We start from the raw sequence: 14,225 nt of genomic DNA on the forward strand, positions 1-14,225 counted from the left end.
CACACAGGCAGATACACAACTGATGTACATATAACCAAGCGATCCGGTCACCCCAAAAGACGCAGCTGGCTGCAGACACTCATGCAACAGATCCGCGTACACATAGGGTCGCAGTTGCTCAGACTCACACACACACTTAGATGCAACCGCACCTGGCACACCCGGGCACACACACCCATAAACAATCGCGACACACCACCTCCAGCTTCACCCCGCATAAAAACAGTTTTTTCTCTAAAAAACCGGCCTCAGACGAACAGTAGAAAGCCCCAGGCCCCGGAGAAGCAAGAACCCTCTCCCACTTCCACCTGACCCCTTGCACCCCTCCCCCACACCTTGGGAGGGCCCTGCCCCCGCCCACCTACCGCCTGCGGAAGGAGGTGGGCCAGGAACGCCGTGACTTTTCGAGCCCCGGCCGCGGGCCCTGGTCCGGCTCGCTATGGCCCGCGGACTTGTCCGGGTCCGAGTGGAATCGCTGCTGGATACGGATGGGGCGCCGCGGCTGCCACCACAGGTGCTTCGGGGATCTGGCTAAGCTTTGGAAGCTGAGAGCGCAGTTCAGCTCAATGGATGCCTCCGCCCTTTCTTGTACCCCCGGGGTCTCCATGCGCTAGGGGAGGCAAGCAGGAAGAGGAGGGTGCGAGAGGTGTCCCTGAACAAGCAGTGTCAGCGTCTGCGGCCAGGATCGGGGGGTGGGGTGTGGGGGGTGGGGAGATGACAGCGAGGAGCTGTCCGAGCCAGCGGTGGTGAGCCGGTGAAGGTAGAAAAACAGGGGCTCAAGGTGGGACCGACACCGAGGAGCTGTCCGTGCCAAGTGGTGCTGAAGGATAGCGGGGGTGGGGGAGTGGAAAACTTGGGCGTGGGGGTTGGAGACAGGTGCTGGGGAGATTCCCCAGAGCCGAGAATGGTCTGTCGTTTCCTCTAGTGCTGAATGAAAAAAGTCAAGACATGGGCTTGGAGTGAAGAAGACAGAAATTGTCTTCCTGGTTGCTGCAGAATGGACAGCAGAGAGACAGAGGCTTGGGAGACCCCCAGAGCCAGAGCACTGTCCCTTCTTTTGGTGTTGAAAAGGAAGAAGGTAATGGTGTTGAAAATGGAAGAAGGGTGGCTGAGACAGCGAGTAGCTTTCCTAAACCTGTCAGTGCTGAAGTTAGGGCAGGGAGACAGGCTCCTGAGCAAGTCCAGACTGGAGCGCCGTCCGCTCAGTAGGTGCTGAAAGCTGAACAGAGGCAGGTCCTCAACCCTCCCCAGTGATCATAGCAAGAAGAACTCTGGAAGCAGAGTCAAGGGCTCTGGTCTTCAGAGGTAGGCACAAATGGCCTTCTCTCCACCAAGCTGAGGATTGTAGGCTTAGCAGTTCAGCCCCTGATGAGGTCTCTTTGAAGTCCTAAAACCTTCCACCCACACAGGGAAGGGATCCAGGAAAGACAGAGAAACTTGCATGCCTGGGGTGGGCACACAGAAGCTGCCTCTGGTCAGGGCTGCCAACAGTGGAAGTGGGTGGATAAGGGCACCCTTTTATAGCCACATTGATGCCCAGACCCTCGGCAGAAATGGCAGGATCTCATTTGCCCTGTGACACACCATGGGCCCCACCTCACAGGCCTGCACCTCCCTTCCCCATTTCTCGAAACTCAAAGCCCTGCCCACCAGGCATTATAAGCTCATGGGTAATTTCCTGGGGAGTGGCAAAGAGAGGGTGAAAACATTTTCTATCCTGCTTAACAGAAGTAGGTGTGGACAAAAGCAGGGCTGGGCAGTGGAGGCTTTGGGCTGGGGTAGGGAGGCCTTTGAGGCCACTTGGTGCAGAAAATTTGGGAACAGGAAGAACCCTAATTTTTTTTTCAGAGGGCCCAGAGAATATTCTAAGGATATTTCCCATGAAGACTCTAGCCTCTATCCTAGTTGTATTGCCAGGTTGTAGAAATGGTAAATGTTTGGGCCAGAAAGCCAGACAGACGGAGCTCAAGCCTCAGTACTGCCATGTCTTGCTGGGCGATGAAAAACAAATGACTCCTCTCTGTCCTTTACTTTCATGGTTCTGGAGGTCTCTGGCCTCCCTCTCAGTCACTTGGCCTCCAAAACTGACAGTAAGGGACAACTTGGCCCACTGGTGGGGGACATGTGTTCTGCTGCTGACCAGCTGTCATTTCTCCTCCCCAAGCTTGTTTTCTATTCTGGAACATGGAGCTGATGATGGTGTCCCCACATCCTGGGATCATTGCAAGGATGGAAATGGTTGTCACATGTACAGCTGTTCACATCAATCCTCCCTCTCTTGTACCCTCTGCTCGTGTCCACCAATGCCTGGTGTGAATACTTCATAAATAACTTTGAATCTGCTCTCTTGTCTCCAGCCCATGACTCGCACCCTAGTTCAAGCACTACCACCTCCTTCCCTCCTCACTGGGGTCCTGCTGCTTCCACCCCTGCCCCTAACAATTCTCCCCACAGTAGTCAGAAAGAATTTTTTAAATGCCAACTATATCAATTCACTCTATTGAAAACCCACCCATGTCTCCCCATTATATCCCATGAGGTCTTGTGTGTTCCAGCCCCTGCCCACCTCTCCAGGCTCCCCTCCCCACTCTAACCACACTGATCTGTATTCAATTCCTCATATACCTGATCCTCTTGAGTCTGAGGCTTTGTACAATCTGTTCCTCCTAATTGGTATACCCTTCCTTGCACTCCTCCTGGCTGAGTCTTCTCTTCATCCTTTAAGTCACCACTTCATCCTTAAATGGCACTTCTTCCAAGCAGCCCTTTCTCACCCTCTACCCCCCAGTGCTGGGCCAGAGCCTCCTCTGGGCTCCATGGCACCCTCATCTCTCCAGTTGGTCTGGGTCTGTCTCCACCCCCAGCCTGTGAGCATCCGCATGCCCACAGTTGCACAGCTGTGTCTCCAGTGCAGGGCCTGGCACATAGTAGCTGTTTAATAAATACTTTATGAATGAAGTAAAGGAAGGTCCAGTTAGATGAGGCACTTTGCTCTCCCAGGATCAGTTCCCTCAATCCCCAACTGCCTCCTCACCTGCCTGAAGCTGAACCATGGCTTTGCTCTGTCCCTCGAGTCCCAATGGTGAACACCACACAGGCGCTGGGCTCAGTTTCTCCAGGGGGCCATAGGCAGCTCGACAGTGGGGGCAGCAATGGGGTCCCTGAGAAGCGTCTCCATATGACACTGCTGCCAAGGGGACTCATGGGGCCTGAGCCAGAATCCGTAGACTCTCGGGCCTGCTAAGGAAACAGTGACAAGCCATGAGTGAGTTTCTGGGCATGGGACCTTCCTGATACCCTGAGGGCCATGAGGCTCTGAAATTCCTTCACCCAGATACCCGGACTGGCCCAGACAACAGTATCTCAGTCCTACTTCCCCCCTGAGTTAATTTACTTCTCTGATCCTGAGTTTCCTCATCTATGAAACAGGGACGTGAACCTTAACCTTGCAGGATGATGCCTGGCTAACAGTAAACATTACAGAAATACTTATTTTTAATCAATTAATACAGAGTATATTCATTATTCCTAACATTATATAATATATACTATTTTTTATGCTAATAGGCACTTTAATGGTATTTCATCAATTATGTTATTTATTAAAATATAAAAATAAAACATGCGCCCTGACTGGTGCAGCTTAGTTGGTTGGGTGTCATCCCACAAACTGTAGTCACTGGCTTGATTCCCAGCTAGGGCACATGCCTGGGATGCAGGCCAGGTCCCCATGTGTGAGAAGCAACCATTGATATTTCTCTCACACATCAATGTTTCTCTCCCTCTATTTCTCCCTGCCTTCCCCCTCTCTAAAAATAAATAAATAAAATATTTAAAATAAAATAATAAATAAAGCATGCAGTAAGTAAACAAGTGAATAATAACAGCAGTACCCATAGCTAACCTTCTTGCACACTCATTTCCCATAGCTGCTGTTCTAAGGATCTCTTGTGGGTCAGCTAATGAGGGTAAAATAAGGCCATTTTGTACCATTACCTTCATACTACCAATAAAGAAACTGAGTCTCAGAGCTTTAGTAACTTGCCCAAGGTTGCAGCTGGTAAATAAATGGTGAGGTCCTGGCCAGTATGGCACAGTGGGTTGAGTGCCAGCCTGCGAACCAAAAGGTCATCAGTTCATTTCCCAGTCAGGACACATGCCTGGGTTGTGGGCCAGGTCCCCAGTTGGGGGCATGCAAGAGGCAACCAATCCATATTTCTCTCCCTCTTTCTCTTTCCCTTCCACTCTCTCTAAAAAATAAATAAAATATTTTTTTTAAAAAGTGGTGGACATAAGATTCTGAATTATGAGCCTCAGTTCATTTATTGAAGGAAGGACTAAATAGGAAAAATTAAGTGAGTTGTTGTTTGCAAGCATACTCTTGGGTAAACACTTGAGATATTTAAAAACCAGACAGAATCAGGATGAATTAATGAGTTGGGAGTCTAAGTTCTCCAGCCCAACAGATCTGGAGTGGGTTCAATTCATGTTGCGTGGTCTATGGCAAGTATGCCTCAGTTTCCCCATTTGTGAAGGAAAATGAAAACGGTACCAATTCCTGAGTCCTTGGTGATAAAAGGACAGGGGGTCGCAGTGCCAGCCACAGACCAGGAGCTGTCCACGGTGCTGACTCCTAGGGAGTGGCACCAAAACTGGAACCCAGAGACGAGGGAGTGTGTGCTAGGGGTCAAAGAAGTAAATGGGGATGCAGGAGAAGTGGAGCTCAAAAGGGTGGCCCAGCCTTTTCTTGATCTGCCCCTTTGCCTCAGCAACAAATCTGTCTCCAGCATCAGACTAAACAGTCAGATTTGAAAAACTGAGGTCCAGACCACGAGGCTGATAAAGGCCAGAGCCAGGACAAGGTGGGGTGGGGAAGAAGCTGAGAGGAGTGTGCATTAGTTTGCACCTCAGGGTGCCTACTAGATGCAAGAAAACTGCATTGCTCATTTTCTCTTGCTTCCATGTCACAGAAGAGAGTGTTGATGTTCAGGGAAAAATGACCGGCTGAAGGTCACACAGCTGGGGGCTGCTTAGCTCCCCACCCCACCCCTCAGCTCTTTGCACAATTTGATCTTTCTAGGACCCAGGATTCTTGTTCCCCCACTTTTGAGCACAACTGACCATCCCCACCCTCTCCCATGGGCACCTGAATTCTGATGTAGAAATCTAAGTAATCAACATTTGGCCTTCCCCAGGGCCTCAGGGGTGGGATGAGGAGTTGGGAATTAGCTCCAAGAGTGGGTTGAGAGCTTTTGAAGGATATGATTTGCTTTGTGCTTTTAAGAAGCCTCTGGTGACTGCCTCAGGAAGTAAGGACTTTTGGGGGCAGGGCCGAGGCTGGGCAACAAAGGGTGGGACATGGACCAGTGTAGGGGCTGTGAGTGACTTTGGGAGACTTTGGAGGCTGAGAGATGGAGCATGCCTGTAGGATTTTCAAGGGTATTCAAAGGTTACTAGTGTTTATAATGGGTTACTAATCATTTTCCAGTTAACTAGTAGCCACACAGTTACCTAGGTGGGTGGGACTACCATTATCTGGATGAGGAATACTTGAGGGGAAGCATCAACATCTGGGCCCATTCAAGTTTGGTGTGAGTGTCATGTGACCCCCAGGGAGAGACAGTGGAGGCAGCTAGATGTTTGGGGAGGCAGCTGGTTTGGGGGTGAAACAGACAAGACAGACCCTGAGGGGGGAAGTCAACAGCACCTGCAGTGGGTTCAATGAGGAGGTGCTTCAGCAACTCCCAGGATCCAGCCTTTTGTTCCTCCCTCATCCGAAGTGGGGTGGGGTGAGGATGGGGTATCTCAGAGCTGCGGGACCAGAAGAGCAGTAGCCTCCTGGCCTCCCAGATGCAACATTCATCAACCCCCGACTCCAGACTAATTGTTTTCCTGGTAAAGAGGCTGGAGTGAGGACCAAAGTCTGGGGGGAGGGGAGGCTGGAGGGGGGAAGGGTTTGGAAAGAGGCTGGGAAGCTGCCTTTTGATTTGTCCATCTCCAAGAGGCTGCTATGTGCTGGCCCTGGTTGCAACCTCAAGTCCTGCCTCTAAGACAAACCCTAAGTATGTCCCTTGCCTGCTCCAGTGGATCCCAGCGACCCTAGAACAAAATCCACACTCCTCACGGCAGTCCCTGAGGCCCCTCATGCCCTGGTCCCTGCCCACGCCACTGCTGCCTCTCGCTTTCCTCCATCTCCCCTCACTCCATGTCCCCCAGCCTCACCAACCTCTTTGTTGCACCTGCTCCTTACACCTGCCTCAGGGCCTTTGCAGGCGCTGTACCCACAACAGGGAAGACCCTTCCCCAAGCTCTCCCCCTGGCTGGCTGCTTGTTTTCATCCATTCTTCAGTTCAGTTGTCACCTCCACAAAGAAGCCCTTCCGGCCCAGCCTGGACAGCTTCACTCACAATCACCCACCCCACACTTTATTTTTTGTCTTAGTTCAACATCTGTCTCCTCAGCCTATGAGCCTCTGTGCCCCCAACACACAGCCCCTAGGCCAAGCATACAGTAGGTGCTCCATGTGCAAAGGGAGTGACTGATTCTCTAAACTGAATGTTTGGGGCAGGTCCCAGAGGTCCCCACTTTACAGAGGAAGAAGGTGTGGCTCAGTGATGGGGCGTGATGAATGTATTACAGTGTGTGGGATCTTGCCAGCCGGCTCATCCTGACCTCTCTCAAGCCACACGATTTTAGTCCATTTTTTTACACACAAAAATAGTCCTGGAGAGGTTACCAGCTACTCAGGTGTCGGTGACCAGCATGGGATTCAAGTCCACCTCCTCCTGGATGAGCTTACTACCTAACTCCCACTCAATACCACCATTTCTAAAAATCCTTACCCAAGGATATGTTTATTGATTTTAGAGAGAGTGGAAGGGACAGAGAGAAAGAGAGATATCGATGTGATAGAAACATCAATCGGTTGCCTCCCATATGTGATCCAAATGGGCCCCAAACCCACAACCTTTTGGTGGGGGGGCACAACCCACTGACCCACCAGCCAGGGCTCACTGCGGCTTTAATCCAGCATTAGTTCCCCAGATGTGGCAATTAGCCTTGCCACAGAAGTGCAGCCTCCCTTCCTTGGGCAATCAGAAACCTTGCTTCCAGACCCAAAGGTACATGCGTCTCCTGCCCTGCTGGTCCCTTGCTCCCAAATGCAGGGGTTGCAGTCCAGGACTGGACACCTGAACTGTCTCAGACTTCTAGTGCTTCTCTGGGCCTTGGTTTCCCCACTTTAAAGTGGGTCTCCGGGCAACTCTGGGTGTTTCTAAGCAGCGGGGTGCTGGGCACCCCTCTCCTATGGCCTGTGTAAGGCCAGCCCCCACCACTCACCTCACTCAGCAAAGAGGAGAGCGCCGTTCTGCTGCGCCTCATGCCGCAGGTGTCTCTGAACCTGGAGACATGGATATGAAACCCCCAGGCCCAGGAGCCCAGCCATGCCCCTAGACAGGGAGACCACTCTCACAGCACCCTCTCCTGGAGCCCACACATGTTCAGCTGAGGTAGCCTGTCCCCAGCAGTCACCAGTGTGGGACACCTCCTGAGCCTCTGCAGGGCACTCCATCCAGAAGCAGGCTGGGTGCCTGTGCATGCTCCCAAAGCCCCCTCCCTGCTCCCTGCTGGCATCAGCAGCCTGGGACCATCAGGTCCCACAGGAAGAAGTCCCCTGGACCCATGTCCCATGCAGGAGACATTTAGATCCCAGACCAGCTCTGAGGGTTTGGAGACCCCAGCCCACCATCTGAGAACACCCCAGACTCACACAAGCTCTGAGGCCCAAGAACTCCTGGTCACTCACTGCCACTGCTGAGTCCTGTGACCAGCTAGGGAGCAGGGTAGGAGAAGACTGGACTTGCCCACGAGGGCGGTCCAGGGTTCCCCCCAGCAGGTCACCTTAACTATCTGAGTGCCAGGCCTGGACTGGACACAACTCCATACCACCCTTAGGACTGAACCAGGAGGTGACAAGCTGAGTGACCAGGAGGACATAAGGGTGTCACCAAGATGGCTGCAAGACACAGTGGCCAGGAGGGTAACAAGTGTGTGTGGAGGGTGGGGGACAGGGTAGGTGGGTGTTAAGTTTCACTGTTCCTGTATTTGCTTATGAGAAAAGGAGAGAAGTGAAAACATGGAGAGCCTGGGAGAGAAAAAGGGAGAGAGATGAAGAGGGGTGGAGAGAGGGGGGCAGAAAGGCAGAGAGAGACAAAGACAGAGGCAGAATAAGAGAGAGAGGGAGAGGGAAGCGAAGGACATTGGCAGAGAGAGATGGAGCGACACAGAGAGAGGAGCAGAGAGACAGAGCAGAGAGAGGCGCAGCTTTGGTGTGAGAGCGGGAGTATTTTACCAGCTCGAGCTTCACAGCAGAGCTTTTGTGGGGATGGGGGTGGCCCTCAGGGGCCCCTAGAGGCTCCAGGACAGTTGCTGGCCACAGTGTGCTACCCTAGGAAGATCAGTGATCCTCTCTGGCCAATAACCACTCCAAAACAGCAAGGGCTGCAGCTGCAGCTGAAACCCTGGCCCCCAGGAAAGATGATGAGGGGCCTGTGGTCAGGGGAAGCGAGTCCCTGTGGTGCTACAGCCTCCTGCGTTGCCACAAGTTAATGTTTCACCGGAACTGCCACCGGCTGCCCCTAAGAATCATTAGAGCATGACCCTCCTCTGGCGGGCTTTTCCCCAAAGTGCTGGGTGACCTTGACTCTTGCCCCTCCTACCACTCACGTCAAAGCAGGGTAAACTCAGCCCCCCAGGGGGCAGCTGCAGGCCTCAGGCATGGCCAAGGGGCACGGAGCTTCCATGTCCCTGCTAGAGGGGGCGGAAGGTCCTGGTGGGGAGGGGCGGAGGCAACATTGACCCATGGAGGGGCCCCAGCCCCAGGCCTACCCCTCCAAGACTCAGTTTTCCCTCCTTCTAATGGGAGGGGGGAAAGTGGGGTCCAGCTCAGACCTGGAAAGCAGGACTGAGCAGCGGGGAGGGGCATTTTGGCTCCCTGTTCTCTGCATGCTTCTGCGGCTTTCCTGCCTCCAAGCCTTTGCATAGGACTGCCCCTGCCTCCTGGAAATCCTTCTCCCCCTGCCTGTCTGCCCCTTAAAGACATGAAGGAAACCAACCAGAATCGAGCACTTGCTGGTTGAAAACTCCCCTGTGGCACTCAGGTTAAAACCACACTCCTTCCCATGGACTACACACCTCTTGATTGTTTCCCAAATACCCTAGGTTCTTCCTACCCCGGCGCCCTTTTACTTGCCTTTTCTGCTTCCTGGGATACCCTTCTGGCTTTCCCCAGGGTGGCACCTTCCTGCCTCTGAGGTCTCAGCTATCGCCTCCAGAAAGCTCCCTGCCTGGTCAGCAAACCTGGACACACAGGCCACTGGGATCTGGCCACAGCCCCAACATGTGACTCTGTGGTCTTTAGAGCTATCTGAAATGACATCTGACCCCCTGGCTGTTGTTTGTTCCTGCTCCTCAAGACTGTGGGCCCCATGAGGATAGAGAACTGGTCCCCACTGTGACCCTAGCATGTAGTAGGCTCTCAAACATGTTTATCACAGGAATCCATGACTCAGGAGTCCTCAAAGGAATAGAAGGGGCTTTACTCCTGCAAGCCTTGCCCCTCCCCAGGTGTCCGGGCCCCATCCAAGTCTCCCCGACAAGGATCACTCTGGTGGGCGATGGTCAAAGGATGACCTTTAGCTCATGTTCCCCTAGAAGGAGAACACATAAGGGGGCGTTCAGCCACCAATGGCTTGCTCTGCTTAAGAGAGTAACCCCCAACTCAGCTCCCACCTCACCCCAGCCCCCACCTCACTGTGGATATCTCATCTGGCTACTGGAACTCAGACTCACCTCAGTGGCAGCACCTCATGGCCATTACCACAGATCCACTGAGCAAAACAGATACCAGCAGATACACGGCCACTATCAGCCTGGGTTCCATTGTCACCTGGAGCCGAGACTGAGGCACATACAAGGGCCCAGAACCTTTAGGTCCCTTGCCTGGAAGCCATGCTCACTTCCCTCTCTGGTCATTGCTCTGACCCCTTTAAAGTACATTTTTATCCTTTTGCCTTTGAATATATTTGCTTACAAGAATTTTATTCAGTTTGATGTACTCTCAGGAGTTCTTGCAAAGTCAGAAAAATCTAGAACTGGTCACAAATGCAGCAGCCTCTGGGGATGCATGTGAAATTAGACACTTTTTTAAAAAAAATTATTTTTACTTATTGATTTTAGAGAGAGAGGAAGGGGAAGAGAGAGAGACAGATATAGAGACACAGACACCAAATTGTGGTTCCATTTATTTATGCATTCATTGGTTGGTTTTTTAAAAGATTTTATTTACTTTTAGGGAGAGGGGAAGGGAAGGATATAGTGAGGGAGAGAAATATCAATCAGTTGCCTCTCGTCAGGTGCTCATTGGCTGATTCTTGTATGTGCCCTGACCAGGGATCAAACCTGAAACCTTGGTGTATTGGGACCACACTCTAACTGAGCTTACACAGCCAGGGCTGAAACAAGACACTTCATAAAGATGGTGTATAGCCTGTAACTTTCAGCAAAAGATCATCTCACTGTATTTGTAATTCTTCTTTGAATATTTTGGAGACAACATGTTAGTTTGTGGAACAGATTTTTCTAGATGCCCCTAAAAATCATTGGCCTCCATTGAACCCCTGGGGCCCTAGGTGGTCATACCCTATAATCTTCCCACCCTCATTGCCTCCCCACTAGTACCCTATCCAGCCACTTCCAGACACCTTACTCTTCCTCAGATACACCAGACACAGTCCTACCTCAGGACCGTTGCACAGTCTGTGCCTGTTACCTGGGCTGCTCTCCCACTAGATAACTTCATGGCCCCTCCTTCACCTCCTTCAAATTGAGACTATTGACGACTCCTTTTTAAATTTTTCAAACCATTTGCACTCATATTCTTATCTCTTATTCTGTTCTGTTCTTTTATAAACAAATACAGAATTTACTTTTAACCTGTGTTCCACAGTAAGAGACACACACTAGGCACTTAATAAATGTGCATGAAATGAAGAAGGTCTGAAGAGCTTTAGGTGATGCTAGAGGTGGAGGGGAGCCAGTGCGGCCCTCCCCTGAACATTCTCAGGTCTGTGTCTTCCCCTTGAGGTTGATCTCAGAACTGCAGCCTGATAATGCCAGCCATCTTCTACACCCCCACAAACCAGACTGCCCGGGGGCCCGGAGGCTCCAGAGGTACACTCAGTTGTAGACAAGGCATGGAAGGGGGTTCCTTTCTGCGGCTGGGGAAAGTGGACCTTCAGTGCAGGGTCAAGGAGGTGGAGTTCAGGCAGCTGGAGTGGGAGATGGGGGTGAGCTCTGAACTGGATGGAAAGCCACAACTGGAATGGGGGATTGTCTGGTTGTGGGGAAGTGGGCACCAACTCTAAACTTGTGGAGCTGGAGCTGGGCTTAGTGGTGGGGGTTACCTCTTAATTTACGGGGCTGTGAGGGGCCATGGAGTCTGCCTCTGAACTAGGGGTACTGAAATGAATGGTGCAGCCTGCCTGGGCAGGGATAAGGGTGGAGGTGGGAGGGGCTGAAGTGGTTGATGGAAGTTTCCACAGAACTAGGAGAGCAATGGCTAGAGGGAAAAGCAATCCAAGATCTGTAAGTTGAGGTCTCAGTCTCCTTCCTAACATCTGGAAAGAAAACACCAGAAGGTACAGGGAGAGGACTATCAGGAACAAGGGTGGGTGACCCCAGCCCCAGCCCCTCTCTGGATGCCTTCTTCCCCTACAGGGACCTGGAGGATTTAGCGCACCACGTGAGTGTTCATTGGGAAATGAGGTGTCATTGTTAGAAGCTCTTTGCCTGAACTCCCTCCCAGGCACTGAGCGCAGGAACCAGGCTGAGAGTGGGTAAATATTTCATGGACTACCTCCCACAATTACTTCCTTGCCAGCTCCAGGCTGCTGAGCACCTTATCTGCTTGCAAGTTCATTCATCGACCTCTCCCAACCCCACCCTGTCCACTCTGCCCTGAGTGGATCTCTGTGCTTCCTCTCTTGCCTCCCGGATGGCAGAAATGTGGGAATACATCCTGCACTCAGGAGTGGTTTGGGTCCACACGCAGACCCCCATTTCTCTGTCTGGTCTCCCAGGCTCTATGGAAGCAACAGCTGAGCCTAGAAAAGGCACAGTGCCCTGGCCTGACTTTATCCCCATTTTACAGATGGGGAACTGAGGCTCAGAGTCTGGCCTGAAGTGACTGGGAAGGTGGAAAGAGGGCCCCTTGAGGACCTCCAAGGAGTCTAGAACTAAGAGGCCAGCCTTCCCAAATTGCCTCTCACTATCATTTGAGGAAGAATCCAGATGAGAAGTTTTGACTGAAATGAGGATAACTCAGGGGCCACAGTGGGCCCTAAGCCAAACCAGAACTTTGAGGAGGTCAAATTTTAAAAGTGAATTGAGGAAAACTAGTGGGACTTGAAAGAGGAGGTAGTGTGGGACACAGGCCCCACTGAGCACCCGGCACAGAGTGGGCAGGAGCTCAGGAGCTGAAGGAGAGCTGGCCAGAGGCAAAGGGGAACCATTTCTATGCACCGTGCCAGGAGTTGGTTTGCCCAGACTCCTAGACCAGGAGGCTGGCATGGCCCGAGTCATCTGGTTCTAATCCAGCCCTGGCACAGGCTGGAAGAGTAGCATAAGCCTCAGTTTCCTGAGCTATGAAATGGAGATAAATGTGGTACTTTCTGAGTGAAGGTCTTTCCTGTAAAATATGTCACATGAGTGGTGGCCTCCATTCTAATATTATAGATTTGGGCCTGGGATGCAGGTCAGAGAGGACGATGATTTGGTGGGAGGGGAGGTGATACAAGAGTTCAACTCTCGTTTGTTTGTTTTTAAGATTTTATTTATTTATTTTTAGAGAGAAGGGAAGGGAGGGGAAAAGAGAGGGAGAGAAACATCGATGTGAGAGAGAAACATCAATCAGTTGCCTCTACTGGGGACCAGGACTGCAACCCAGCCAGGCATGTGCCCTGACTAGGAATCAAACTAGCAACCTTTCACTTTGCAGAATGATACCAACTGAGCCACACAGGCTAGGGTTCAATCACTATGTTGTACACCTGAAACTAATATGATATTATATGTCAACTATAATTTAAAATAAGTTTTAGAAAAAAGTTCAATTCTTCACACTTTGAACTGTCTTACAGGGCAGCAGAAGAAAATTAGTCAGGTGCCAAGTATCTCTCCTGGGAGCTATAGATGCTTAGTGACCAGGAAGTGAGCCCTTATCCCCCTGTCTCATGGTCCCGGGGTCTGGCTAACAGAAACAGATTTTAAATGGAACCTCAAACTGGCTATGAGGCAGCCACAGCCTCTTACTGGAGTTGCAGAAGTGGCAGCCTCAGGGCTAGAGTGGGGGTGGAAGGGTAGGATGCTTCAGCTGTTCTCAAGAGCCCCCCACCTTGCTTCTTGGAGGAGCAGCCCTTCTGGGAGGTAGCTGGCAGACCAGCGTGGCCTGAGGCAGGGGCCCAAATGCCAGGTGTATGGCTGGGCAGGACGCCCCCTCCAGCTTTCTAGAAGCCCATCTTCTTCCTCACCTGTTCTTACCTGTAGGCATGTCAGCAAAAGCAGAGAAATTTATGTCAGGTTGCAGCAGCAGCACCAGAGCCAGCAGCAAAAGCGGGGGTAGCAGCTGGGAGCCCAGCATTCCAGTTTGGGGAGGGTGAAGGATGGGCTCTGCACAGGTGTCATGTGTGGCCAGGTGCATGGTCAGCTGGCTGCTTTTTACACCTGCGCAGTGGAGAGGTGGAGGCGAGGCCTCAGGATGCGGGGCCCATGTTGGGGGGGGCGCTACATTTCCCAGGGGTGCCATACCTGCCCCCCTCTCCACTTGGACCCCCGCCTTGAACCATGACCCTGAATCTCTCAAATTCTGCCCATCCCTTCAAGAAATCCAGTTCCCTTCTCCCAAGCATCCTCCACCACTCTGTGGCCCCCTCCATAGTGACCCCAAACCCATGCTGGCACCTTCTTTGCCCCTCCTCCAACCAGGTTATCCCCTCTGGGTCTTGTAGCCACCTCCCCCTCCCTGCCCGCCCCTGACCCATGGGATGGGGACATCTGTGTCCAGCTCTCTCTCACCCAGACTTGGTCCCCTTGGGGGCAAGCCCAGCATCCCACCAAATTAGTACATGGCTGGAACTCCCTAGTATTTCCTTTAAAAGGGGGAGCATGCT

At 52.0% G+C, this 14,225-nt stretch overlaps 1 protein-coding gene and 1 long non-coding RNA gene across 3 annotated transcripts; one reads left to right on the forward strand and one right to left on the reverse strand.

Moving 5' to 3' along the window:
• The first annotated feature begins 40 nt into the window (after positions 1-40).
• Positions 41-2,303, forward strand: LOC150000111 (uncharacterized). 2 transcript variants are annotated; one of them, XR_016513650.1, is made up of 3 exons: positions 41-514; positions 926-1,078; positions 2,165-2,303. It is a non-coding gene; the product is annotated as an uncharacterized LOC150000111 (long non-coding RNA). The 2 variants fall into 2 exon arrangements; XR_016513651.1 differs by lacking the exon at positions 41-514 and adding an exon at positions 721-760.
• Positions 2,304-9,692: 7,389 nt separating this feature from the next.
• Positions 9,693-13,994, reverse strand: CIST1 (colon, intestine and stomach enriched 1). The gene is given in 6 exon segments (XM_090290212.1): positions 9,693-9,707; positions 9,812-9,929; positions 11,301-11,393; positions 11,395-11,602; positions 13,451-13,504; positions 13,597-13,994. Coding segments are annotated over 6 exon segments (753 nt in total). The 5' UTR covers positions 13,862-13,994.
• Positions 13,995-14,225: the final 231 nt, after the last annotated feature.

Source organism: Furipterus horrens, unplaced genomic scaffold (assembly GCF_987537825.1).
Source record: "Furipterus horrens unplaced genomic scaffold, mFurHor1.1.pri manual_scaffold_10, whole genome shotgun sequence".
Classification (NCBI taxonomy): Eukaryota; Metazoa; Chordata; class Mammalia; order Chiroptera; family Furipteridae; genus Furipterus; species Furipterus horrens.